The sequence below is a fragment of the Myotis daubentonii genome, chromosome 2 (genome assembly GCF_963259705.1).
Source record: "Myotis daubentonii chromosome 2, mMyoDau2.1, whole genome shotgun sequence".
Taxonomy (NCBI): Eukaryota; Metazoa; Chordata; class Mammalia; order Chiroptera; family Vespertilionidae; genus Myotis; species Myotis daubentonii.
The window spans coordinates 133,458,253-133,485,968 of record NC_081841.1 but is presented as its reverse complement, the minus strand read 5'-3'; the positions used below and the strand labels follow the sequence as shown (position 1 = coordinate 133,485,968).

Here is a 27,716-nt window from a genome sequence, read left to right as displayed (position 1 = left end):
TGGTGCCAGGTAGATACTAGAAATATTGGGGGGAACACTTTGTAAAGTACATGATTATCTAACCAGTATGGTGTACACCTGAATCTAATACAAAATAATATTGAGTAGAAACTGTATTTGAAAAAAAATTTAATAAATTAAAAATACACATCTGTCCTATTATATTCAAATAAACACTTTATTATCAAATAGTTCAGTATCAGAACAAGGTTTCTAGTTCCAAGAGTTTTCTTTACATAACATCATATTGTAAAACGTATTAGGAAGATCTGATACTATCCTATATCTCATTCCAGTTTTTATTTTGCAGTTGGGTAACTTGTTTTTTATCTAAAAAGTATAAATTTATCTCATTCTTCTTAATGCTGTATATGAAATGTGAGTTTTAGTGCCTTTTCAGCTGGTATTTTATAATTATACTGTACCAGGTTAAGAGACCTGATTTAAAGGGACATAAAAGTCAATTACAAGAAAAACACAAACATTTTTATATACAGAGGCAAATCTCTCAACACAAAGGCAAAGGACATTTTTCAATTATGTAAGGCAGGTGAGCCCAGAAATAATATTCATTCAAAGATAGTACTTCAGCCGAAACCGGTTTGGCTCAGTGGATAGAGCGTCAGCCTGCGGACTGAAAGGTCCCAGGTTCGATTCCGGTCAAGGGCATGTACCTGGGTTGCGGGCATATCCCCAAGTGGGAGATGTGCAGGAGGCAGCTGATCGATGTTTCTCTCTCATCGATGTTTCTAACTCTCTATCTCTCTCCCTTCCTCTCTGTAAAAAATCAATAAAATATATTTAAAAAAAAAAAAAAGATAGTACTTCATATTCAATAATCCCATAAGCGAAATCAATGACTCAGAGTAAATAGAAAATTAAAGTTAGCCCTTAGGCCTTTGACAATTTATTTGCCAAGGCCTTTTGTGAATTCTACTTAATGCTCTAAATTAGCCACTATTTCTCAGAACAATGCACCAGAAGAATATGAACCTTAACAGATGCATGCTGTTTTAAATTTATCTCACACAAAAAAGTTATTCTCAGGGCATACTTAAGATTTATAATAAATTAATTGAGTGCCTACTATATGCAAGGCACTGTGCTGGATGCTGAAAATGTGGTGGTGACAGCATTCCTTGTCATTATCTATGCAATATCAGCCTGTTGAATAACAGAACATTCAACCAGACTAGCATATACTTAGACCAATATGCCAAAAGTGTCCAACTTAAGTGACTCAAAAGAGGAAATGGTAAATATAATAAGAATTTTAATTGTTTTCCCTGGAGCTTAGTCACATCTGATCAGAGTGTTTAATGCCTTTTATATCAACTCTGGATTTCAGCAGATGGGGAAGACTGACCACCATCCCTCTTTTGACAGAACGTAAGTATTCAGCCAAATGTAGCTCATTATTAATACTATTAAAGAGAAGTTATTCTCTGGCTTTTAAAGGGAAGACAGGAATACTAAAAATGTTTTCCTGCAGGTGAGGATCAATTTTTAAAGGCTCCAACTCTGCTTGCTTTGCTGATAAAGTTCTTCAGAAGATCATGGTCCATTTCTGCAAAGCCTGAAGTTTGTGTTACTACAGTCAAATGGTTTACACAAAACCTAAAGCAGAATTCTTCCAAATCCTAGGAACAACAAAAGAATATTTTAACAAATTCGTATTTTCCAATGTAATACAACGTAGAATGAAAACACACAATCAAGGAAAAAGGATTTGATAGCCAATAGGAAGACATATTGGTATGGCAATACCTAAAGAATAGTTATAAAACTATAGTGCTAATATGAATCTATAGTTGTAAAAATGTAAATGACAGAGTAAAACATTCAGGTTCCTCCACACCAGCCAATACCAGAAATAGGCACCTACATGTCTGAATTCTGTACCTTTCACAGTGAGAGTACTAGTATTACTAGTATTTGTACTGTTGGTACTGTTCCACTTTCAGTATTTGTTAAAAGTATGACACCCCTAGGGCAGAGGTGGGGAGCATCTGGCCCACAGGCCATATAAGGCCCACAAAATCATTTGGTCTGGCCCTGCCAAGGCATTAGGAGTGAGTTCATTAAATGTTTAACCAAATATAGCAGGTTAACTTTTAAGCTGATAATTTTGTATGGCCCGCCAATGATGTTATAAATATGTACATGGCCCTTGGCAAAAAAAAAAGGTTCCCCACCCTTTTGTTTATTGTCTATATTATTTTGAATATAATACAAAGGGAATATAAAAGAGGAGTGTCATACTTTTAACAAATTCTGAAAGATGGGATGGTTGTTCCATCAGACCCTGATTACCTTCAGTAATCTTAACTGGGAAAATGAAATCATGACTTTCTCCTAAAAGAAACTCCTCAGATTGGTGTTTCTGCCTTACTATAATTCACTCTGGGCCAAAGAATAGTCCTGTAGTACTTCTCTTGATCAGATTTGTAAACTCGAGACAGAATGAAGGTGGCTGGATGAGTTTTTGGCCCCAGACAAATTAGAGCTAGAGGCCTGCTGGCGGAGACTCCAGTTGCCTTTGACCCTGGGCTATGCTGCTGTCTTGACCCAGGACAAGGTGCTGCCAGGTAGAAGTCAACCAAAAAGTTTCTGCTGTATTAGCTGATACTGATTTATTTAAAAAGCCCCAAATAATGTCCAAGCAATCACATATACACATTACATATATAAATTATAGCAGATGCTACAGATGAAAACACAGGCAAAAAATCACAGTAGTAATAGCCATGCCAATCAAATTCACAGTATCTTTTAAGTAAAGAAACAAACTACATGAAGAAAGTCTATCCATTTCACCCCAAACAGCTACGTAAGCTGCTAGGGTCATAGTGGCAATATGACATCTCTTAAGTCCTTGGTAAGCCCTAAGTGATAGACCAGCCAAAAATACACACACACACTCAATATCAGAACATGTGACTATACATAAAAATATGCTTCATTAATATATAGTGAATATACCAACATCCATTTGAAATTATGGACTCTTGCTTAAATTTTTAGAAGTGACATTTTTGCCTATAGCACACTGAAATGAAGCAAGATAGCAAATACACTGTTCTTTATGAAAACCTGTATTTTATGTATACATATGGTCTACTTTACTGATGTCTCTTATGTAATGTAGGTACAACAATTAGTTAGATGGGCTACAGTAAAATACAGTGCCTCTACGGGCTAAGTTGAAATTCACTAAACAAACATTTCTTCTTTTTTTAAAATATATTTTATTGATCTTTTACAGAGAGGAAGGGAAAAGGATAGAGAGTTAGAAACACCGATGAGAGAGAAACATCGATCAGCTGCCTCCTGCACACTCCCCACTGGGGATGTGCCCGCAACCAAGGTACATGCCCTTGACTGGAATCAAACCTGGGACCCTTGAGTCTGCAGGCCAATGCTCTATCCACTGAGCCAAACCGGTTAGGGCAGAAACAAACATTTCTTGATATGTGTCAGGCACTATCCTAAGCACTAAGGATTTGGTTGTGAGTAAAGCAAAGTCCTTGCCATTCTTCAAGGAGCTTACTTATTAGAAAACAGAGAGCTGGAAGGTTAACCATACAAATAAATCACATAAGTAAGGAATATGAAAACGTCCTGAAAATTAAGCCTAGTTCAGATGAAAACACTATACTACATCTACCAAATTGCCATCCGAGGTAGCTCACCAGAGTCCAGTATTATCACCATGATTTTAATGAACTACAAAAAGCACATTGATTTTTTTATTTTTTGCCAGAAAGCATTTTGCATGTTCTAAGTGCCCAATAAAGCATTGCCTGGATGCAAGACAAACGTCCACTATGCTTTTAAATGTCAATGTTTCTAGCTGGGTGAGACTTTTTAAAACATTAAGTAAAAAAAACAACAACTAGTATTTAGAAATATATACATAATGTAATCTAGGAAAAGATTAGAAGGAGCTGTGTGAAAATGTTATGTTCTTTGGTTAATGAATCATTTCCTTCCTTATTCTTTTTTTATTTTTCAAATTTTCTTTACTAAGCATATTATTATTTATATAAGCACACAAAAGGTTAAAACCTTTTCTTCTATCCACCACTAAAATGTCCCTGTTTTTTTAACCAAAGGAGAGGATATCCTTATAACAAAAGGAAATCAACTCCAAGAAGTATAGCCTGTTTCCTAAAGATTTAGCTCTAAGACAGGTTTTCTTTCCTTTCATTATCATCAAAACAATACATGGTCACTGCACAAAGTTCAAAAAAAAAAAAAAACAAAGATAAGGAAATGAAAATCATCCATAATTCCACCATCTAAAGATAACCACTGACTATATTTTTCAGTCTTTTTTCTTCGTAGATAATGGGAAAAAAAGCAGTCTTAGTCTTTTTAAATTCAGCTATTTATACTTTTAAAAAAATGAAAATGGGACCATAGTTTTTCATATTATTAATATTCTATATAGTTTAAACAATTCTCTAGGGTTCACATTGACTTTTTCTAATTTTTCAAAATTATAAACAATGCTGCAATAAACATCTTTTAAGTTACTCTTTATCCAAATCCATGATTACTTCCTTAAGACAATTTTTGTGAATTTCTTAAAGAATTAGATCTTTAGAGTTTTTAATACATATAATACCAAACTGTGCCCCAGAATGATTGTACCAGTTTGCACTTTCATCAGCAGTTTAGGAGGACAGCCATTGTTCTGAGCTGTAGTATTTCTAAAAATATATTCCCTGGTGTGACAAATGTTTTTATTTATATTTTTCATTTGTTCATAAATCTATATGGTTCATTTGTTCAGTCAAATCACTCATATTATCTTTATTTTTAAGAACTATACATTATGGTAAGCTTCCTTTATCATATGTTGCAAAAAATTTCCCAGCGTATTATTTACTTTTTAATTTTCCTTGTATTTTTTGGTGCATAAGCTTTTTTTTTTTTTTTTAAATCAAATCCATCAATCCTTCCTGCCTTTGAGGTCCACCCTGACGTTATATAGTCACTAATATTTCTTCTGATATTTTATTGTTTACATTAAGTATTTAACCTACTTAATGTAAAGATATGAAGTAGACACCTACCTGTTTTTTTTCCAGAAGGAAAGCGAACTGAAAAAATGCTTTTCTTACCTGAGCATCGTACTTCACAGCAGCAGAGAGCAGAGCAATGGCGTTCTCCTCACAGATGCCTTGCTTGATAGTTTGCTGGCAGAGCTTTTTCAAACGATTTTCTCTATAAAATGTAGCCAAATCTAGCAATCCTGGTGGAAAGAGATGTTTATGTGGGGGGAGTGACCAAGCATCCTAATTTAAACTCACTCAACCCTTAAGATTTTTTTTGACATTATTTTGAATATAATCCTTAGTGAAGGCTGTATAGATAGCTTGTGCTCATACACTCTGAGCAGGTGGCTTTCCCTAAAATATGGCTGAACTGAGCAAATACAATAGAAAACAAGCAGCCATGGAAAATAAGAGCAGTGAACAAGGCTTTAATATGTTTCCTAGAAATGCCCCTCTAATTATCTGTCCACCTGCATTACCAATGTCTGCTCTGGGGTCATTTCCATCAGCATACATACATGCTATAATAGCGCTCATCTTTTTAAAAAGGAAAAGAAAAAAGAAAAACCTGTCATGGGGACATGTCTGCCTCTCATCACCCTACCCCATTTCTCTGCTCCTCTACATCAAACCTCCGGGGGAGAGTCCTCTGCTTGCTGCCTCCATTTCCTGAGCTCCCATTCTCATCTCAAGCCATTCCAGGCATAATTCCAACCCTTCCACTCCTGACATCACACCTGGGATTGTCACTAAGGGCTGCCACAATGCCAAGTCCAAGGCTATTCTCCAGTTTCATCTTACTCAAGGATGACACACAATTTCCTGTGGCTGATGATCATCCCTTTCTTGAAATGCTTTGTTACTTGCTTGTGTTTTTCTTCTTTTTAGCTAGTTACTCTTAAGTCTCTTGGCTAGACCATTTTTCCTGACTTTCAAATGTTTGAGTGCCCCAAGGTTCAATCCTCATATTCTTATTTCACTTATTCCCCTAAGTCAGTGGTCGCCAACCTTTCGGATCTCGCGGACCACCAGTTGGCAACCACTGCCCCTCAGTGATCCCAGCCCGGTGGTTTCAAATGCCATTACTTGTTATCTACCCCATAGGACACTATGAAGCACTTCCGGTCAGGAATGGCCAGTTAGCATTTGAAAGACCCTTGTCAGGAGTTTCAGATGTTTCCTAAATCTTCAGAGAGAGCTAGAGATACTTTGTTATTGGTGACATGAGTAGTGTTCAGGATGTGTGGCTTGGCTCTAAATATTGTGAGCGCCCTTTTGCCTTTGCATGAATGGCATTCAAGCATCATGAGCTTAAGTAGTCCTATCCCTGTGGAGTGGTACATTCGCTAGGTCTACATCCAGTCCTAGGCTGGTCAAAAGGTTAGCTAAACCCTGCTACCAGAGTATTGTTACATCTACTTCAAGCTAACCTTCCAAGCAAGCTACTTTATAGAGGGCCTAATGGACAGATAGCGGGGATTTCATCAATCTCACAACATTTACTGTTCTTGTTTGTGTCTGCTACTGAGTTTTGTAAGTGTGGAAGAATTTGGTCAGAAACTTGTTTTCATTGTAAAATGACGCACATGATCAGAGTTATGAAAGAAGAGCCTGTGGTCCATTGGAGGATGCTGAAACCATAAGAGTTGTGAATGACTCAGTGGTTTCTGGTCAGTTTTCAAAAACTCCCAAACTCATACCAACAGCCCTGTGTACTCCCCAGCTTCAGACTCACATTGACCTGGACTCGCAAGAACTGCCCTAAGACAGGACCCTGCCCTACGTCCCTGCTCAGGAGGCCTCACTCTGTACTGTCAGGCACACCCCTCATCACCAAAGTGTGGTTAAGGAGCCGTGTACCCATTCTTACTTAGGGCACACTTTGGGTGTCTGGGACCCTGGGATTCCCCGACTAACTGGCCCTGAGACCACATGTGTGGGTATTCCCTCCCCTCCAAACCATACCACTAATGCACAGCCCCCCAGCCTCAAGGGGTGGCCTGAGGTGGGGGTGGCTGGAGCTTGGACATGCAGGCTGTGGTGCCCACACACCCCTTGTGATGCAGGATGTAGCTGGTGGAGGGAAAAGGAAGGCACCTGGCTGCAAGCGGAGGCCAGAGGCCTGTCCCTCCCATGCCACTGTGTTCAGCACAGAACTCCAAGCAGTCGCACAACTCTAAATTCCGACTAAAACTTAACCTGGCCTTTCAGTTCTCAATGAAGGTATACTTTTCAAGGTCTGAGGATTGAACATGTTTTATCTGAAGTTAGCATCACATCTAACTAAGTTTTTAGATGTACGATACGTAGCCCTTTATTTGGACTCTTGCCCAGGGCCTTGCAAATACTAGGGGTGAGCTGATAAAAATAACTGCCACTTGAATGTTTAATCAACTCCTTTGACTTTTCAAACTCAAGAGCAGCATCTTTCCATCGTCTTCGTCTCAGTGAATGGTGCTTCATGACCCCAGCCATTCAGGCCGAGCACCTCGGCACAGTCATCCTCTTCTCCTTACACCCACATCCCAGCCATTGACAAATACCATCAGCTCCATCTTTAAAATATCCAGATCTGGTCTCGTCAACGCCACCACTGCTACACCACTAACCTGGTGCCATCATCTCACACCTGAGCCATTAGAATTACTGATCTTTTAAAAACAAATCACATCATTCCTATGGTATAAGCTACTTGTTGCTTCTCCACTACACACACAGTCATGGCCACCTGGATATGACCGACCACACTTTCCCCCACCTCCTATGCATCTGGCTGGGTTATGGCCTTGGCCAGCTCTGATTCATGGTTTGAAGTAAGGAGAACTTCCAGGACCCTTCCTCCTTAAGATTCTGGGCATTTGCCCTTCACCCCTTTGTCACTGTCCCTCCATCCTGTTACCTGTAATGCAAATGCGATCTTGGACCATGAGCACTGGGGCCACATATAGCAATGCCCTGCCCTGTATCCCTGTGTGAGAGAGAAAGATACTATCTTGTTTAAGCCACTCCCCCCCCCACAATTTTACTGTCAGAATTAAAGCAAATCCTAAATAACACAACCCTATGCTCAAAACCTCACACCAAGAAAAAAAAAAGCTCCTCGCCATGGCATTCATGGTTAGGTATCATCTTGCCCAGCTCTCAACTCCTTAATTCCTCCCAGTATAAGTCTTGCTCAGTCCCTTCCAATCACCCTGGCCTTCCCCCTCCTCTTCCACATGCTAACTTTGTTCCTGTCTTAGACTTTCGCACTTACTGTTACCCATGCTTAGAGTGCTCTTCCTTGGGTATCTGCATGGCCCACTCGTGACTCCCCAGGGCTCTGCTCAATGCACTTCCCAATGGAGGCTTCTCTGACCCTCCTGACTGACTGCTTGCATTTATTGCTTAGGGCTGGCCTCCCTCATCTGAGTACAAGCCCCTCAGGGGTAGGGCCTCAGTCTGTCTCTGCACAGATGCCCAAAGGAGCTGCAGCACACAGTGGGCATGGGCACTAAAACATTGTGCAAGAAAGGAAGGAAACTGTAAAACTTCATAAATCAGACTTTTGTTTACCTGAGTAAAATTACATGCTAATCTGGTAAAAAAAAAAAATGTTATATTGACATGTATAAACATGTCAAATGAATGTTTAAAAATTTAGGGATTGAACTCTTTCTTTAGTTCCTGACAGCTGTAAACTGAAACTTAGTATGTATTGAACTCTGCATCCATGAAGTACCCTGTGTTGCTTTTTTAATGTCAGGTGAACACGTCTGTCCAAAGCCATCTGAGATGGAAATTCACAGATACAGAGACCAGGAGGGCTTATGATGTGGATTTTATCTGTTTTGTAATGAAAACATCTTGAGGGCAATAGATATGACAGCTAAAAGTTATGTACAATACTAACATATGGTAATTAAGAGTGTTACCCGCTGCACAGTGATGATAATTCATCTGTCTCTTCTTTTATCTATTCAGTCAACTTCTGAATGATTAGTAACAAGGGAAAAGAGTTTGGGTTTAACACACAAAAAGATAACGCCTTCTGCGATTGCACTCACAGCGACATCCATTTAGGCTCCACAGAAATCACCTTGCCAAGTTACCCAGCACTTCGCCAATCTCTTGGTAAAGTCTAGTGGTAATTAATTACCTACTGCCTCCTCAGGGGGAAGGCTGATGCTGTCTGTGTACAGGTACTCCAGGAAGGCTCGGTAAACAGGGTATGAAAATTCACTCATTTCTACAATATTATCCTCACTGTCATCCAATGAAGAACGAAAATGCTCGCACCTGAAGGAAGAAAGCATGTCAGGTCCCAGCTTCTGGGAAAGAGCAGTTGACACCAGGAGCTCGCCCCTGTGGGGCTCAAAGGGGGAGAAGCTAACAAGGAGAAAGGAAACACATTACACATGGCACTCGCCAAGTTGCACACTCTTATGACCATGCCTTGGCCCCTCACTTCCTCTGTGTCCAGTTTTCATTAATTTAACAAGGTTGCAATGCAAAGCTGCTGTGGGAGAGCTGCCCCTGCAGCCACACTGGATGGAGACAGTGCTGCCTCCCTGAAAGTACCACACCGTGTCCAGGGAGCAGCACTTATGGAAGTCGGGTGGGTTTATTTTTGTAACTGCTGAGTAATTTTGTTTCTTCACCTCCTGTTACAGTTTGAATTATCTCTCATAAAATTCATATGTTGAAGTCCTAACATCAGAATATAACAATATCTGGAGAAAGGGTCTTTACAGAGGTTAGTTACCAAGTTAAAATGAGGTCATTAGAGTGGACCCTAATCCAATATGACTGGTGTCCTTATGAAAAAGAGGGAATTTGGACACAGGTGTGTGCACACACAGGGAGGACGCCATGTGAAGACTGCATTTATGTTGCCACAAGCCGAGGAACGCCAAAGATTGCCAGAAATCACCAAAAGCCAGGAAATGGTGGACCAGATTCTCCTTCACAGCCCTCAGAAGGAACCCACCCTGTGAACCCCTTGATCGTGACTCCTAGCCTCCAGGGCTGTGAGAGGATAAGTTTATTGTTGAAGCCCAGTTTGTAGTACTTTGTTACAGTAGCCCTGGAAAACTAACACACACACACACCCTTTACGAAGGTTTATGGACTATAATAAAAGTGAACAAATGATGTACAGCCTGACCTTACTGAGAGATGAACTTGAGACTAACATGCTATATTGAGCTTGTTATTTGTTGCACTGGGATTTAAGTATCTATTAGACAATAGGATTGTTTTCAAAATCATTATGTGAAAAGAAAGAAGCCAGGCACAGAATAAAACATATTGTATAATTCCATTTATATAAACTAGAAAATGCTAACTAATCTCTGTGAGAGAGGAAGATTACCTGCCCCAGAGCCCAGGGCACAAGGGATGTTTGAGGAGTGACAGAAACGTTCTCGATCTTGACTTGGGGTGATGCTCTCACAGGTGTATTCACATGTCAAAGCTCCTCAAATGTGCACATTAAATGGACTTTAAATGGATGTAACTCATTGGTCAAAATTTCTATCAGTATATTTGATTTTTTAAAAATCTGTGTTAGCTCTACCCTGGGTCTGTTGCTCTGGAAAAGCCTTATCTTCTCTTTTTTCAAGCCTCTAAAAGTTCCGTACCCCACAGCTGAGTGGGGAGAGTGATGTTCCCTGCCGGGCCCACCGCCTAGCGCGGAAGTTTACTTGTGTTGAAGCCGGCGGTGCTAACAGCTCACAACACTCACTGTGGGCAACCGGCTGCTCCCTAAGCCAAGGGCCGTTTCTAGTCGTGCAAGGAAGCCGGAGAGCTCCTGGAGAAAGCTCCTGCCCTGAGCCACCGTGTGTGTGTGTGTGTGTGTGTGTGTGTGTGTGTGTGTGTGTGTGTGTGTGTGTGTAAGGGATCTGAGAGCTCCTGGAGAAAGCTCCTGCCCTGAGCCACCGTGTGTGTGTGTGTGTGTGTGTGTGTGTGTGTGTGTAAGGGATCTGAGAGCTCCTGGAGAAAGCTCCTGCCCTGGGCCACCGTGTGTGTGTGTGTGTGTGTGTGTGTGTGTGTGTGTGTGTGTGTGTAAGGGATCAGGAGCTTGGAGAAAGCTCCTGCCCTGGGCCACCGTGTGTGTGTGTGTGTGTGTGTGTGTGTGTGTGTGTGTGTGTGTAAGGGATCTGAGAGCTCCTGGAGAAAGCTCCTGCCCTGGGCCACCGTGTGTGTGTGTGTGTGTGTGTGTGTGTGTGTGTGTGTGTGTGTGTAAGGGAGCTGAGAGCTCCTGGAGAAAGCTCTGGCCCTGAGCGTCCGGCGCTGCGCGGTCGCCTCTGGTAGTCTTGTTTCATGTATATGTGTTTCCCCTGCACTGAAAGCCCCTAAGGGCAAAACCGGCCTCACATTTTCCCATAATTACTGAAGTGCCTAGAGTAGTTCCTTGGCAAATAACAAATGTACTTACTTATTTCTCAAAATAAGTGATTCCATACCTAATTTTGAGAAGGACTTTATGTGCATAAATGTACTTTCCATCCACCAGAAATCTCAGGTCTGCGGTGTTGGGGTTGTCAAACTCCCTCTTCAGAGACTCGGCCACTGTGAGGTGGTCGTCAGGTTCTAAGAGAATCACAACAGCAGTGTTTCTAGCATTAGCTACAGACATAATGAAGACGCAGGCTGTAGGACAGCATTGCTCCGCGGCGCAGACACCCGGGAAAACATCAGCTCTCTAAAATAACTGCGCAACTGAGCCATGCTTCTCCCCGAAATATGAACTCGCACCTCTGTAATCATTAAGGGTTAAAACCTCACACACATCTCTTTATAAATCTGGCAAAACAACAACTACCAAGTCCAAAACTATCTCACGAAATGCAATTTTTGAGTATTTAAATAAACACACTAGCTAAAAAACAATTTCTCAGTCAAGTTAAAAAGTAGTCAAAAGTACTTTTAGTATGTAGTGTTTGTTTCTGATACTTTTAAGATAAGTAAATCAATCAAACTAGTTTCTTTTCACAGGAGTCCATTAGAGGGAAATAAATGATATGATACTGCACTTAACTAAGTCTTTCCTATCAAAATAAAAGCACCATAGTTCTCTTCCTAGTTTTCAAGCATCACCCAAATGGACCGTGATCAGCTCACCCACAGAGAGGAGGCGCCAGGAGACGGCGGGAGTGGCAAAGCAGGCAAACACGTCGTCGGTGCAGGAGAGGTGGGTGAGGTGAGGCAGGACCACGGACTGGCCCCGGCACTGGCCCCACATGTACACGTGCCCTCCCTGGGTCTTGGCGGCAGATGTGTGGGCAGAGTGGCAGGCTGCAATTTCTATAATTCTAAATTCAAAAACACCAAGTAAACACAGTAAACAGAAGAAGAAATGACTTTATCTCATCCCCTTAGGTTTGATTTCAAAACACAAAACAAAAAAAGTTACACACCTAATCTAGATTTTCAGGCAGTGCAGGTATTTACATCGAAGCTATACTGCAATGCACTTATAATGCAGGAAGACCTTATTACCACTTCTAGCCAGCAGGCTTATAAAAACATGTCCCATCCCATTTTGAAATCCAGTACAATCCAAGAAAGTAAAGACAAAATAAGAAAGGGAAAAAAAGGTAATATAACTTTTTATTAAAATGTTACTCACTGAAGTAGATAATAAAGCCTAGAACCATCTTGACGCAGGTTCAAAAAGTATTTTCATCAAAACATCACCAATTTTAGAGTTAAATAGAGCATGCTGTAAGTCACCGCAACTCACACTGCGAACAGTACATTCAGTAGTGATACCTCACTGGACTGTGTCATCTAGAGCCCGAGCGTGCAGTTTTCTGGGACCCACCTGTGTGAGACCCTGGTGCAATAGGCTCATGACTGCCAGGGAGGCAGTTCTCAGAACACTTCCTAATAGAAAACACTGTTTTTGTTTATTTGGAAGCAATTACTTTGCTCTAAGAACAAGCCTCCGTACAGATTCAAAGAAGTCAGTAAACTATTTTACCCCAAGTGAGGCGGTCATCTCGGGTTTGCTGCGGCAGGCAATGGGATCAGCATCCTCCGTGACTCAGCTCAGAACCTCAGAGTCATCTTTGGCTTCTTCTCCCTCCTCACCTACCACTTCCTTCAGAATATCCACTTGACAGATAACATAGTCCCTTCGTAGTTTCCCCCATCGGCCACCACCCTCAGTCAGACACACCCCACATCTGGACCAATGGAACAGTCTCCTAGGTCTCTCTGCCTTTGAACTTCTCTCTCCTCTGACCCAAATTACACCACACTGGCAGGTTAATAATCTTCTTGAAACACCATTCTCACCAGTGATTTCCCACAAGATAAAACCCAGACAAGTGACATCAAGGCCTTCCATAATTTAGCTTTCACCCATGTCCAACCTTCTTTCAAATGAGTTTTGCCCACACACCCTATGTTCTCGGTTTAAGAACCGAGTTCTTTTTTATTTTATTTTATTTTATTTTTTTTAATTAAATCTTTATTGTTCAGATTATTACATTTGTTCCTCTTTTTTTCCCCCCCATAACTCCCCTCCTCCCAGTTCCCACCCCACCCTCCGCCCTCACTCCCCACCCACTGTCCTCATCCATAGGTGCACGATTTTTGTCCAGTCTCTTCCCACATCTCCCACACCCCTTTCCCCCCCAAGAATAGTCAGTCCATTCCCTTTCTATGTCCCTGATTCTATTATAATCAACAGTTCATTCTGTTCATCAGATTATTTATTCACTTGATTCTTAGATTCACTTGTTCATAGATGCATATTTGTTGTTCATAATTTGTATCTTTACCTTTTTCTTCCTCTTCCTCTTCTTAAAGGATACCTTTCAGCATTTCATATAATCCTGGTTTGGTGGTGATGAACTCCTTTAGCTTTTCCTTATCTGTGAAGCTCTTTATCTGACCTTCAATTCTGAATGATAGCTTTGCTGGATAAAGTAATCTTGGTTGTAGGTTCTTGGTATTCATCACTTTGAATATTTCTTGCCACTCCCTTCTGGCCTGCAAAGTTTCTGTTGAGAAATCAGCTGACAGTCGTATGGGTATTCCCTTGTAGGTAACTGAGTTTCTTTCTCTTGCTGTTTTTAAGATTCTCTCTTTATCTTTTGCTCTTGGCATTTTAATGATGATGTGTCTTGGTGTGGTCCTCTTTGGATTCCTTTTGTTTGGGGTTCTCCGCGCTTCTTGGACCTGTAAGTCCATTTCTTTCACCAGGTGGGGGAAGTTTTCTGTCATTATTTCTTCAAATAGGTTTTCAATATCTTGCTCTCTCTCATCTTCTGGCACCCCTATAATTCTGATGTTGGTATGCTTGAAGCTGTCCCAGAGGCTCCTTACACTATCCTCGCATTTTTGGATTCTTTTTTCATTTTGCTTTTCCGGTTGGATGTTTTTTGCTTCCTCGCATTTCAAATCATTGACTTGATTCTTGCGCTCCTCTGGTCTGCTGTCGGGCGTCTGTATAATATTCGTTATTTCAGTCCGTGTATGCTTAATTTCTAGTTGGTTCCCCAATATAAGATCGAGAGTCTTATTAGTTTTCGTGTAGATCTCATTAAGTTTATCGGCAGCTTCTAAACAGTTCTTGAGAGACCTTAAAAGTGTGGTTCTGAACTCTATATCTTCCATTGACAATTTTGTCCTGTTTCTTTGTCTCCGCATTTTGTTATGCTTCCTTGGTGTACCCCCTAGTGGTCTTTGTTCACAGTCTTATAGATAAATCTTGATTGTTGTAGCTAATTCCAGGGAGGGTTTGACCTCCAGGCCAAGTGGCTATGAGAATCAGCTGTGTCAGCAGTGAGAGAACTTCTGTCCTCTAGGGAGGTGCTAATCTAGCCTTTGCCTGAGGCTATCCGGCAAATGCCTCTGTGCAGGGCTTGGGCGGGGCGGGTCGCACAGGATCAACAGGGTGGGCTGGAGAGAGCAGTTATGGCGGCTCTCAGTCCTGTCCCCAGGGGCTCTGCCTCTCTGAGTTCCAGCACCCGCTGCAAAGCTCGGAGAGAAAGCTGCACTGGCTCTGACCGAAGCCAGACAGTCCCGCTTCTCCCGTTTGAGTCTGGGTCCCTAAAGACTCGCCCAGATCTGGTGCTCAGAGTCTGCGACTCCCTCCCGATTGAAAACAACAACCGCGCCCTCCGCCGCCAGCCCGCTCCGCGCACTCCGCACCTCAAAATTTGACTTCACCACTGCGCCTCCTCTGAGTGTCCGTGTGCGTTTCTTTTTCCTCCTAGTTGTAGGACTTCCATTCAGCCAGCGTTCCTGTGGTTCTGGGTGATGTCCGTTCCGTGTTTTAGTTTCACTTTTGAAGTAGTTGTTCAAAGCAGCAAACTCCGGCGTTAACCTATGCCGCCATCTTGGTTCTCTCAAGAACCGAGTTCTTAAATTAGGTACACACTGCCCCTCAGTGTCTGTATTCACAGTTCAAGTCCTTATTCAGGAATGTTCTTTCCTTTCTCTTTGCCTCAGAAATCCTACCCATCCTTTAAGGTCCAGTTCAAACAGCCAGGAGGTAAGAGGTCTCTCACTCATCTAAGCTCTTGCAGTACCGCCTGTCCACACCAGCCGGACTGACCCAGTTACCTTTCAGGTGGATATGTCTTAGTTAGATTACAAGTTCCTGCCAGGTTGATTCACTGGCTTACTTCTCTCTCCCTAAGCACCCAGTACGTGTCTTACTAAATATAATTTGTAGATCATTTTATTGACTAATTGGGAAAGAATCAACAACACAGAACAACTGAAGATTGGATAAGCCCACACTGACCAAGGCTAGCAATTGAAGGGTGGAGATATTCCTCCACTGTGTGCTTTAACTAGAGGTTCCCCAGTCCAGGAGGATGGTCCTCGCACAATCTGGAGATTGCTGTGGCGGCTTCCTCAGAAGGCTGAGAAATATTCTTTTCATGTGCAGCCCAAGTAATTCCCCTGATTTATTAGAAGGTAGCTCTCAGCTCATGAAGACAACCCAAGTACTGGAGGAAATGAGGCTGTATGTCGCAGAGTGGGGAGCCTGGATGTGGAGGTAGGTTTGAATGCTAGCTTTACCATGAGGCTGTGTGACTGGGAATGTCCCTGAGATCTACGAGTCTGTTTCATCACATTGCAAGGCCAGTATTGCGAATTAAGTGAGAAAACATTAGGCCCAGGGGGCGGAGTGGGGTGGAGGGGATCGATGAGGGAAAAAAGGGGGATATCTGTAATACTTTCAACAATAAAGATAATTTTTTTTTAAGAAAAACATTAAGCCGCAAGCGCGATGACTGGTGTACAAACGTAGCCTAACAGTAGAGGTTTCTCAATATTACTACTTCTACTCAGCATTTTAAGTGCCAAAGCCTCATGTGTGTAGAGAATGTGTATTTCTAATGGTCAATTCAAATTAGTAAGGCCTTTCCTATTTACATAGTTAAGTTAGTCAAATTGGCTCAAATCGAACCTCGCCTACATGGGGAAAATGGTCAATACTATTTTGCTTCTCAATAAGGATTTTTTTTCCCAAAAAATAAAGAAAAAGGGCAAATAAATTAAATACATTTAATCAAAGAAAGTGAATTTACTACTACCATCCATCTACTCTCATGTTACAACTACATATGAGGGGAGCAATAATTCACTTAAAATGGCTTGGTGCAGTAGGCAAAACATGGGCTGGAAGTCAGAGGCCAAGTACTTAAACTCTTATAATCCATTTTATCATCTTAAAAAAGAGAAGTGGAGGTTTTGTGGTGAAGATAAATGAAGTAATCTACCATCCCAGTGCACATTCAAAAATGGTTCTTCTCAGAAGTAACAGTTGCTTCAAGCACAATGGGGTCTGCCCGGAAGATATCATGGCTTAGCTGAAGAGAGAAGGAGCGCATCTGTGAAACTGCAAACAGTTCCCAGATCATCATAGCACTGCCTACAAGTGCTCTGGTGAGTAAGGGGAAATACCTGGGGTCTTCTCAGGGCGTCTTTACAGTAAAAGGGGGTGAGAAATACATGGACAAATGTGTAGGCACAGGGTGAAGAAGGTTCAACATTAGAGGTCCTACCCGGCATAGACAAGCAGCCTGGGGGGGAAGAGAGCAATGACATTTGCTAGGAACCATCTTAGAACCAAGGCTGAAGGGTTTAGATTTGATCCGATGTGATAGACAAGCGGGAAACAGCTGTGTAAGCAGAGCCATGATAGGATGACACCGAGTTCTTAAATTACTCTGGCAACAGTGTGCAGGATAGGCTGAAAGGGAGAGGAAGAATAGCCTAGAAGGAGAGCTGGGAAAGGCTGATGGACATGCAGATGTCATGCCCCAGCATGGTGCCAAGGAAGAACCCGGGTGGCCTTTGATATTGTGGGAGTTCAGGGCAAGTCACCCCAAGATGTGCTTCTATGGTATGCAGATTGTTTGGGGCTAAAGGCCACTTTAGCCATGGGCTCAAGAGAAATTTCTGCCCCTCCCTGAACTACCTAGAATAACTTGAATTGGGAGCCTTTTTTAATTGAGATTTAGAGAGAGGAAAGTAGAAGAGGAGAGAGACATGGATGTGGCAGCGGAACATCGACCAACTGCCTCCTGCACACCCCCTATTAGGGATCAGGCCCGCACCTTAGTATGTGCCCTGACCGGGAATTGAACCAGCAACCTTTTGGTGCACAGGAGGATGCACTGGCCAGAGCAGAGATAACCTCTTTTGATCTATCTATAGGGCAGGACAGACTTCTATTTACTAAACGTCTGCTCTTATCATCCCGCAATGACCCTTTGAAGCCCCCAAAGCACCTTACCTCATCCTAGCTCAGGGATGTCTCATATACCCACGTTCCCTCCTATCTCTGAACCTCGCGTGTACGTAAATTCTCTGACTGTCTCAGTATGCGGGGTCCCCATACATATGTATGTATTAAATTTGGTTATTTTCTCTTGCCAATCTGTCTCATGTCTATTTGATTACTATACCAGCCAGAAGAACCCTGAGAGCAGAGGAACGTTATAGCATCCATGAGAGGAAGCAGAGGCCTGAGTCTAAGAAAATACCAACCTGGCAGTGTGGAGGGAGGGGGCCCAGTGCTAAACTACCCACCACAGAAAACCAAAATTCCTACATTCACTTCTGAAATGTTTACTATTAGCCTCACAAACAGGGAGCAGCCTTTGCTGTTACAGGAGGTGGAAACACTGCTTTTTGCAGAAGGGCTGGTATAGAGACAGCAAAGGGGTTGGGATGCGGAAGGATGAGGAGCTGGCCTTCCCTAAGCACGGCCTGGTGACATTCCCCTGAACTCCTAGGGACACAAGGGAAGTCCAGGGTGGGGCACAGGCATGGCTGACGCTGCAGCTGCTACAGGAAGGAGCGGGGAGAAAGTTTAGAGGGAACCTTCAAGTCCAGGTTTGGGACCAAAGCCACTGCCTAGGCACCTTGCCTTTGCCTGAGGTCGTCTGTTCTGATACCTAATTCATATCAAGAAGAAAATTTTCTTAAACCACAGAACACAGACTGCAAATGTTATCAACTTCCTCTTAAGAATGTAAAACAGAAAACAATGAGGAGGGCAGGAAAAGGTCAGTTGTGAGGAGAAGAATGTAGAATATTTGTTGAAGGTTTAGTCATTGTAGTTTGTATAGAGTAACTATTGGAGGCATCGATGAAATATGGCTAAGGGAAATAGAATATTTGACATAAGTTAAATTCTCCAACAATCCAAAGCCAATTTTAAAAAGGGATGAATGAATGCTCATGTTAAAGATATTCTAATACTAGCAGCAAATTCCCCACAATTCTATATTATGTCTAAGTCTTGTTTAATCACTAAGGAACATTGAGGTTATTTTGAAAATGCACATATTACCTGTCCTTTTCCACAACAACAGGAGTAGGATAGGACTGGTTACTTTTATTGCCAGTGCCCAACTGGCCATAAGAATTTGCACCCCAAGCATATACTTGGCCTTCATCTGTTAATACTAATGTGTGTGCGTAGCCACAGGCAACCTGAAAGAGAAAAACCAAATCCACTCAAGCCTGCAAATAGAGAGAAATATGCTTTCACAGAATAGGTTAAGAATAAAAAAAAAAAAAAAGGGAAGAGGCAGCCTCCAAGAGAGCAAGCATTAAGTTAACCAATCTCTCCATCTCTCCAGAGCCAGCTTAGTTCCCATGCGGCCAAAATTACAGTAAGCTCACCCTGAGTCCTTTAGTGACATGAGGCCAGTATTTACCTTCAATGTGGCATTCGTTATGCTCACAGAGACCAAGGGGGTGAAGTTAATAAGCAACAGACACTTTCACTTTTTAAGAAGAATTTTCTTCTTTTTTTATAAAAGTTAACATGCTCAATGTGAAAAAAGTATAAGTATGAAAGTAATCTCAAGCTTAACATTTTCTTGAGTTATATAAAGATATGCAGATAGCTTTTTTAAATGATCGTATTGTATAAGCAGTTCTTTATCTTTTTTTACTTAACATTATATAGAGTACTATTCCTAAATCATAAAAACCCCTTGTAAACATATCTTCTCCACTAATTCTGTAAGTGACTTTTCTCTTTGGTTCCTTAGAATGGAGTAGAGTTAGAGATCAAAAGGTCTGAATATTTTTAAGCCTCTTGATATATACTTTCAAAATTTCCTTGGAAAAGATTTTAACAATTTATATTCCAACAGCTGTGTAAGAGAGTGCCCTATAAATTTAAATTTTCTAATGAATAACTATAACTTAATTCAAGGAAATAGAGCTTAAACCTTTACTTCAATGAAGATATCCAAGCAGCTAAACTTTTCATCCTGCTATAGAAACTGTTTTTAATACATTCGTATCTTTGCCACTAAAGACTTAAAAACCAATAGAAGACATACCCGCTGGACACGAACACCTTGCAAAGCTAGTCTACAGGGGGTTGACTGGTTGCCACTACTGCCAAGTCCGAGCTGCCCATTTCCATTGTAACCCCAGACATAAACCTGAGAGAAAATGAGAGACTCAATGCAAACAAAAGACAGAAAGTTCTCTGTGTGAGAAACATGCCATGTGGGTATGACACTGAAAAGGCAAACAGTTTTCTTAAGTGAAACATGAAATAACCTTCTTACCTCCCCATTGTCCACCACCGCCATGGAGCACATCTGCCCACATGCTATATTCACAACTACTTTATTCTGTAAGCCGCTAGTCACTCTTCGAGGGATCGGCTGATTAGCTGTTGATCCAGATCCTACTTGCCCAGAGTTATTATAACCCCAGGCAAATACCTATTGGAACGAAGAGAACAATTAATGCAATATGCTAATTTATAAAGTATCCCAATTATACACTAACATATTTGTATGGCACCTCATCTTTGCTCTCAAAGTGGTTGCTATCCATAAACTGTCACAACACAGGCAGGGAAGTTTTGGTAAAATTCATTCTTTCAAAATGTATTAATTTATAAAATTAGGTTATTGGTGTTATCTATACAAACAGTAGTAATTATTACCAAGTATCATATAATATTTATAATAATATCTACTTTGCACCAGCCATCTTTTCCAGTATTTGGAAATTTTTCTTTTTGTAAATAACCCCTTTGAATATAGCAATATAGAATTTTGCAGTAATAGACATTTTTATTGCATGAAGGTAAAAAATAATATAAACACTGTGACTATGAGTTGCTAACAAGAATAAAACTAAATTTGAGGGAGGTGGTAATTTTAATCAAAAGATCATCCTTCTAGGATTGCTATAGGAATCTATATAATTTTACTGGGAAAAAAAAATCAATGACATTTATGCTGACTATTCTTACTTCTCCATCAGATGTTAGCACCAAAGAATGGTAAGACCCACAGGCAACTTCAATCACTTGTTTGTTGGACAAATTAGTAGAGATATGACAGGGCACCAAACCATGATTAGTTGTCCCATTGCCCAGCTGGCTATAAGCATTATGACCCCAGGTAAAGACTTCTCCTTCTGAAAAAATAAAAACAAAACAAACATAATTAGCTTTCAAAATATCTGCTTCATCATATGAAAATACATAGTGCACTTCTACAAGTGAAACTAAAAATTAAGTTGCAAAAGCGAATCAACTTCCCTATTCCACCAAACTCATTCTGTAAAAATATACATTTGAAAATATAAACTACATTCTACTTCAAAGCAACAAGATGAAATTGAAATAAATGCAATTATAATAGCTGGAAGATAGGTTCTTAATAAATGGCAGAAAAAAGGCTGCTTTCAATAGAGTAAATAGAAAAAAAGACATTAGATTGAAAATAAAAAAATTTAACTTCCTTATCTATAAAATGAACACCAAGTTATTTTTAATCTTTGTTATTACATCACTTATTGCACAATATAATACACATTCATAAACATTCATAAAATATATATGCACAACTTCATAAATAATTATAAAACACACATACCCATGTGCTACCATTCAGGTGAGAAAATATAACCTTTGGTCACTCCCAAAGCCCCCCACATATAAATCCTGAATAACAAAATTGTTTGTCCTGTTTTTAAACTTTAAAGAAATGGAATCATACAGTATATACTTGTTTCATCTACATTTTCTACCATATTGTCTCTTTGTGCTACATTCCAGGTAATTATTTCTGTTCTATCGTCCAGTCTATTAATTTTGTCTTTTGCTGTGTCCAAACTGCAGCTTAAATTGTCTACTTAGTTTTTCATTTGGATAATTATACTGTACATCTAGTTCTTTTTCAAATCTTTTATGATCTCTGCAGGTATCTTAGAGCTCATTTTTTATTCTTTCAAACAATAAATACAGCCATCTTATCACTGGTATCTGGTAATTCTAATATCTGATATTTAGTAGTCAGTTTTTGCTGGCTTTTTTGCTGGTTCTCCTTCATGCTGCCTGTTTCCTTATGTACCTTGTTGCCTTTGACTATGTGCTGCTAATTGAGATTGGAAAATTATTTTTCAATGGCATCACACTCCCTCAGGCCCAGAATGAAGGTGCCTTCCTAAAGAAAGGATTTACATCAACTTCAGAAGGTACTTAAAGGTATCTCTTTAATAAATTCAAGACAAGATTTCTTGAACCATCCAGTCCGATGTGAATACAAATCTATGATTACAATCTCTCAGGGAGAGGTTTTCTTTCTTTTTTTTCTTCCTAATTTGCTCAGAGCCAAGGAATTCTTTAGTTCGGTCCTGTAAGATGGAAGAACTGGCTCATCCTTGCCCTGAGAGTGTAGCCCTCTGTGGTCTCAGCCTAATGTGCTGACTTATGACCCCTTCACCTCATGAATACATTAGACCACAACTCCATTCAAGTGGACAGGCAGATGTCTTTAAGGCCAAATTGGCTTCAAGTTCCCCTCTGACTTCTTAGTTCACACTTTCTCCTAAATCTGATCTAATAATTCCTTTTTGCCTTGTCAGTGCTTTGATGCCTCATGAGAAATATTTTTAATATTTTTAATAGTTGTTTTCAGTGAAGAAATTATCTAAATAATTTAGCCTGCTATTACTGGCAACCAATAATCCCTAAAGGTTATTTTTTTAAAATGTGAAATAAGCACATAAAAGAATAGAAAATTTATTTTCGGTTTAAAGAATACAAAATGAATACCTAGCTTAAGAAAAACTCTAACTTATGTTTTAATTATAATGTCTTATTAGTCTAAATTCATGAAATAGCCACGAGAATACTTAATTCCTTATATTACTAACTAAAGTCATCAGTCACTAACATAAGAATCACAGAATGCTAAGAGTTGGAGGGGATGCTGGAATCTGGCTTTAGTCTTTCAGTTCATAGATCAAGAATCTCAAATTCAAAGTCTAGAGCAATGGTTCTCAACTTTCTGGCCCTTTAAATACAGTTCCTCATGTTGTGACCCAACCATAAAATTATTTTCGTTGCTACTTCATAACTGTAATGTTGCTACTGTTATGAATCGTAATGTAAATATCTGATATGCAGGATGGTCTTAGGCAACCCCTGTGAAAGGGTCGTTCGATCACCAAAGGGATCGCGACCCACAGGTTGAGAACCGCTGGTCTAGAGTGGGTTCACCATTTTAATGCAAAATAATTATACTTGTAAAGTGTAAACAAAAGGGGCTTACTGGGCTTAACACACTGCCATTCTTATATCTAAAGTGCCAATAATTGCTAGATTCCATCTGCTACATTACTTTACTCTGATATTCAGACATGTTCATATTTTATGTTGTCCAAAGCATAGTCAAGTTCACAAGGCAGACCAGAAACTCTTGTCTAATCAAAAAATATGTTCCCTGTTTAGGGGATGGTCCTACTCTTTTTTCTCAATAAATAAAGCAAGGGCTAAAATTCTACACTGTGTACCTAGGTTACCTGTTGTCGCAAGAACAATATGTGGACCACTCCCATAGCTGAGGCAGGCTATCTTTTTGCCACTTAAAGAATCCAGTCTCCGAGGTTCAATGGTGCTCTGGACGTCACCTAAGCCCAAACAGCCACAGCAGTTTGTGCCAAGTACAAAAACCTGTGGGGAAAACCACTGTTAGTTCAAGCAGTTCTACTTCTGACAAACCTACAATTACCTTCATACAGGCATAGTCCTCCTAAAACAAAACTGCTTTATTATATAATAAATACGAATCTACTCTCTGTACTTTTTTTTTAACCTTAATTCCTTAGTTCCCCCAAGGTCTTCAGTCTAGCAAATTTATTTCTGAAAATAGAAGTGGTTGAATTTTTTCTTCAAAATTACCTCATCATTCACTGTAGTATATAAAACTTCATTGCCAGCACTTCCAAAGACACAGGCCTGACGAATTAACTGCAGCTCTTCCTCAGAACAAAGGGAGAAAATTGGCCACTTCCCCACATCTAACATCTTCAGAGATGACGGAGTGGCCTGTACTGGCTGAAAAGGAAAAAATATATATATATATTGAGACTATTCATTTAAAAATTAAATTTCTTTGCCCCTTTCATTTCTGTAGAAGAGCAGGCCTGGTTTCATGAGGAACAAGTTCTTTCTGTTTTTGAGAGGCTCTCACTGCTGTGGTAATTGCCTGTACAAGCTCAGGTGCTTCAGTACTGCTCTCACTGCAGCCGAGACCAGAAGCTCTGGACAGAATCAGATGTCACCTACTAATTTTCGTCAAGGACATGGGGGTGCTGAGCCAGCCCAGCCAAGGGTTCACAAGCCTGAGTGAGGACGGCGAATGGATGAAGAAATGACAGAGAGAATAAGCCAGGTCTAGGTGGATCTTCCTGTGCCTGGCTGAGTCCACAGAGAGAGAGATCCAGAGGCAAGCTGAGCCTTTATTTTATAGCCAGAGGTAAACAAGGTATTCAGTCACCATAGTTACAATGATCTTGTGAGTTTCACTTGTTTTGGCAGCACTTGCTACACCTCCCACAGCCCATTAGCTACCTAGGAAGGATCTAGGGAGCGTCATAAGGTCAAGCCTAATTATGCTAAGAAGACTGTGCCCTCTAAGCTGGGACTTGTTTGTGGCTTTGCTAACAGGTCAGTCCTGAGGCTTAATCCTATAGCTGCTCCCTACATCTCACCCTTTTTTATTTTTAAGCTACTATAATGAAAGTAAAACTTAAGCAACAAGAGCAAAACTCTGGCTATTAAAACAATAACAAAACAATACCAATGCAAAACCCAAACTACAGACACGTTAACATTTTAAAAATTAAACATAAAGCTCTGGCTATTAACAAAACAATGCCAATGTGTTAACATTTTTAAAACTAGTAAGAATAAAACAATGCCAATGCAAAACAGCAATAAGTGAGTTTCTGCTAAATGAGAGTTTCTTTTGCTATTTACTCAGAGTCCTCGGACTTGGCTGCACAAGACTTTGCAGAAGACTGGCAGCATAGCCAGAAACATGATTGAGGGAGTAACTTCCCCATCTTGTTTTTCTACCATCTTCTGGGCCTCAGTTGTTAACTTCTTCAGCTGACCCCATGTTGGCACTTCAGTCCCTTGCATAGCCTTCCTTTTCTTCTTTTTTCCACTTTGCTGTCATCGGGGCAACTCTCAGTCTTTTGAATGATGGGACAAGGAGCTTCTCTGGGTCCATTGTGGTAATGCACTTAACGCTCTGGTACTCAAATGGGCTGCACTGCTCTTTCTGGAAAGATACAAACACAACCTCTTCCCCACATCATTACTGAATCTGGTAAAACTCTTGTCAGGAGGCCCGATGCCTTTCGGCCACTGTACAACCCTCTGCATTGTAATTCAAAAAATTTTAACACATCACATTCTTCAATTTAACACACAACATTCTTCTCCCCCCATTTTTGTTTTTATAGTTTCATTTTAAGAGTAGGATTGGCTCTTTCTGCTATTGTCTGAGTCCTGATCTATCACCCCAGGAAGAACTTGTCAATCCTGCACTTCCCAGGGTGGCATGATAAAGGTTTACTGAGCCGGCTGGAAAGGCTGCAGTGGGGTTAAGGATAAGGACTCTACTGTCTGGTGGGACCTGAAGTTTCCCTGCCTAAAGGGTATTATCATCAACATCAGTCATTTACACAATTGCTTTCCTCTCCTGCATCCTGAACATAGTCCAGGCTGCTTGTTTCCACTCCCTGTAGCCCTTTGACTTTCATTTCCAGCTGCTTGTTTAGGGGGTAAAAAGAGACGCTTATGAGCAACAGTGAGCTCTCCAAATGTTTGCACCAGACCCCCATCATCCCAAACCTGCCAGCGCTGTTCCCTTGCTTCCTCCAATCCTCGCTCATATTTGGGAGGAAGCGCATCGTCCGGAGGGCTCTCTTCTACAGGAGCTGTAGCCCCAGGGACTGGAGGAGGCAGTGGAGGCACCGATGGTACAGGTGGAGTCGGAAGCCTCTGGTAGCCTTCCCCCATCTGTCTTGATTCCCCTGCCACAATCATCCACTCCCTTTCTGGAGTGGGCTCTAGGCAGTCCCGAATCAGGGACCACAGACTGAAAGCAGAAGGCAGGCATTTCCTCTGGACCTTCAGCTATATAATGATCTCTAAGTTGTTTTCCTACCTTCTCCCATGCCTCTATATTTACCTTTCCTTCCTCAGAAAACCATGGGCAGATTTTACTCACAAAACCCAACAACTTGAAAAGCTGTTCATACCTCACAGAATAGCCCCGTGCTTGGAGCATAGCCTTAAGATGGATACGTATAAATTCTTTTCCTGTGATCCTGAATTCCCATGTTTTACACCTAGTTACAGCACTGAACTTCACTCCTTACCTTCCTTCTTGTTTTCTACACGTGCTTCACTGGAGCGTTCTTTCACCTGACAACTGAAGTTCCCCCGAACTCAGGCCCCGCATTGGGTGCCACATGTGCGACACCAGCTCAGCCAAGGGTTCGAAAGCCTGAGTGAGGGCAGTGAAAGGATGAAGAAGTGACAAAGAGAATAAGCTGGGTCTAGGTGGATCTTCCTGTGCCTGGCTGAGGAAGCAAGCTGAGCCTTTATTTTATAGCCAGAGGTAAACAAGGTATTCGGTCACCAGAGTTACAATGATCCTGTGAGTTTCACTTGTTTTGAGAGCACTTGCTACACCTCCCACAGCCCATTAGCTTCCCAGATAAGATCTAGGGAGTGTCATAAGGTCAAGCTAATTATGCTAAGAGGACTGTGCCCTCTAAGCTGGGACTTGTTTGTGGCTTTGCCAACAGGTCAGTGTGAGGCTTAACCCTATAGCTGTGCCCTACACACGGGAAACATCCAAAGCCAAACGTTGGGAGCTGAATGTCTAGCCATCACTTTAAGTGTTGGCTGTGTCTTAAACATAGCTCTGGAAGCTAGGCTGGTTGTAAAAGCAGGAGGGTAAGGGGGAGAGGTAGAACTGCTATTTCATTAGCTGCCCAAGTCTTAACAAAACAAGTCCTTGGAAAAGAACAACACTGAAAGTGATACCAAGGAAAGGGTCCAGGAATTTCAGGTCAGGGGCCAGTTCTGACCTTCAGTTTAAACAGCTGGTGGGTTCCCTCATCCCCCACTCAGGTTTGGGTATTGGTAGGAAGAAACACTCAGAAAGTGTATGTATTCATTTGCTAGGGCTACTATAACAAAGCACCACAAATGGAGTGACTTGACAACAGAAATTTATTTCTCACAGTTCTGGAGGCTGGGAAGTCCAAGAGCAAGACACCAGCACAGTCATGTTCCTGGTTCATTGCTGGTGGTTCCCAGGTGGTGGAAGGTGCTGGGGATCTCTCTAGAGCCCCTTCTAGAAAGGCACTAATCTCAATCATGAGTGTTCCACCCATGACTTAAGCACCTCCCACTTCTTAATACCATCACCTTTGGAGGTTAGGATTTCAACATATGAATTGGGGTGGCAGTGCAACAACAGTGATACCTTCTGAGAAATGCATTGTTAGGCAATTTTGTCATCATGTGAACATCATAGAGTGCACTTAGACAAACCTAGGTGCTATGTACCTAGGCTATATAGTATAGCCCAGTCGTCGGCAAACTCATTAGTCAACAGAGCCAAATGTCAACAGTACTTCTTCAAAATAGACTCGCCCAGGCCAAAAACCGACTTCTGCACATGGGCCACAAAGTTTCAATCGCACTGTATGCGCGCCCGCACATGGTATTTTATGGAAGAGCCACGCTCAAGGGGCCAAAGAGCTGCATGTGGCTCGTGAGCCGCAGTTTGCCGACCACGGGTATAGCCTATTGCTCTTAGGCTGCAAGCCTGTATGCATGTT

At 41.2% G+C, this 27,716-nt stretch overlaps 1 protein-coding gene across 9 annotated transcripts in view; it reads right to left on the bottom strand.

Moving 5' to 3' along the window:
* Positions 1 to 795: 795 nt before the first annotated feature.
* RCBTB2 (RCC1 and BTB domain containing protein 2) overlaps positions 796 to 27,716 on the bottom strand; it is a 40,540-nt gene continuing 13,619 nt past the window's right edge. For 5 of the 9 annotated variants that reach the window (XM_059684654.1, XM_059684658.1, XM_059684651.1 and 2 more), the window contains exons 2-12: positions 23,749 to 23,904; positions 23,370 to 23,520; positions 20,812 to 20,978; positions 20,114 to 20,272; positions 19,880 to 19,984; positions 18,874 to 19,016; positions 12,168 to 12,358; positions 11,510 to 11,636; positions 9,202 to 9,341; positions 5,130 to 5,260; positions 796 to 1,640 (exon numbers count right to left, since the gene is read on the bottom strand). In XM_059684654.1, the coding sequence (XP_059540637.1) occupies positions 1,500 to 1,640; positions 5,130 to 5,260; positions 9,202 to 9,341; positions 11,510 to 11,636; positions 12,168 to 12,358; positions 18,874 to 19,016; positions 19,880 to 19,984; positions 20,114 to 20,272; positions 20,812 to 20,978; positions 23,370 to 23,520; positions 23,749 to 23,874 (1,581 nt within the window). In that variant the 5' untranslated portion in view covers positions 23,875 to 23,904 and the 3' untranslated portion in view covers positions 796 to 1,499. Of the gene's footprint in view, positions 1,641 to 5,129; positions 5,261 to 9,201; positions 9,342 to 11,509; positions 11,637 to 12,167; positions 12,359 to 18,873; positions 19,017 to 19,879; positions 19,985 to 20,113; positions 20,273 to 20,811; positions 20,979 to 23,369; positions 23,521 to 23,748; positions 23,905 to 26,240; positions 27,449 to 27,716 lie in introns of those variants that run through there. The other 4 variants (XM_059684656.1, XM_059684655.1, XM_059684649.1 and 1 more) reach the window with 4 other exon arrangements.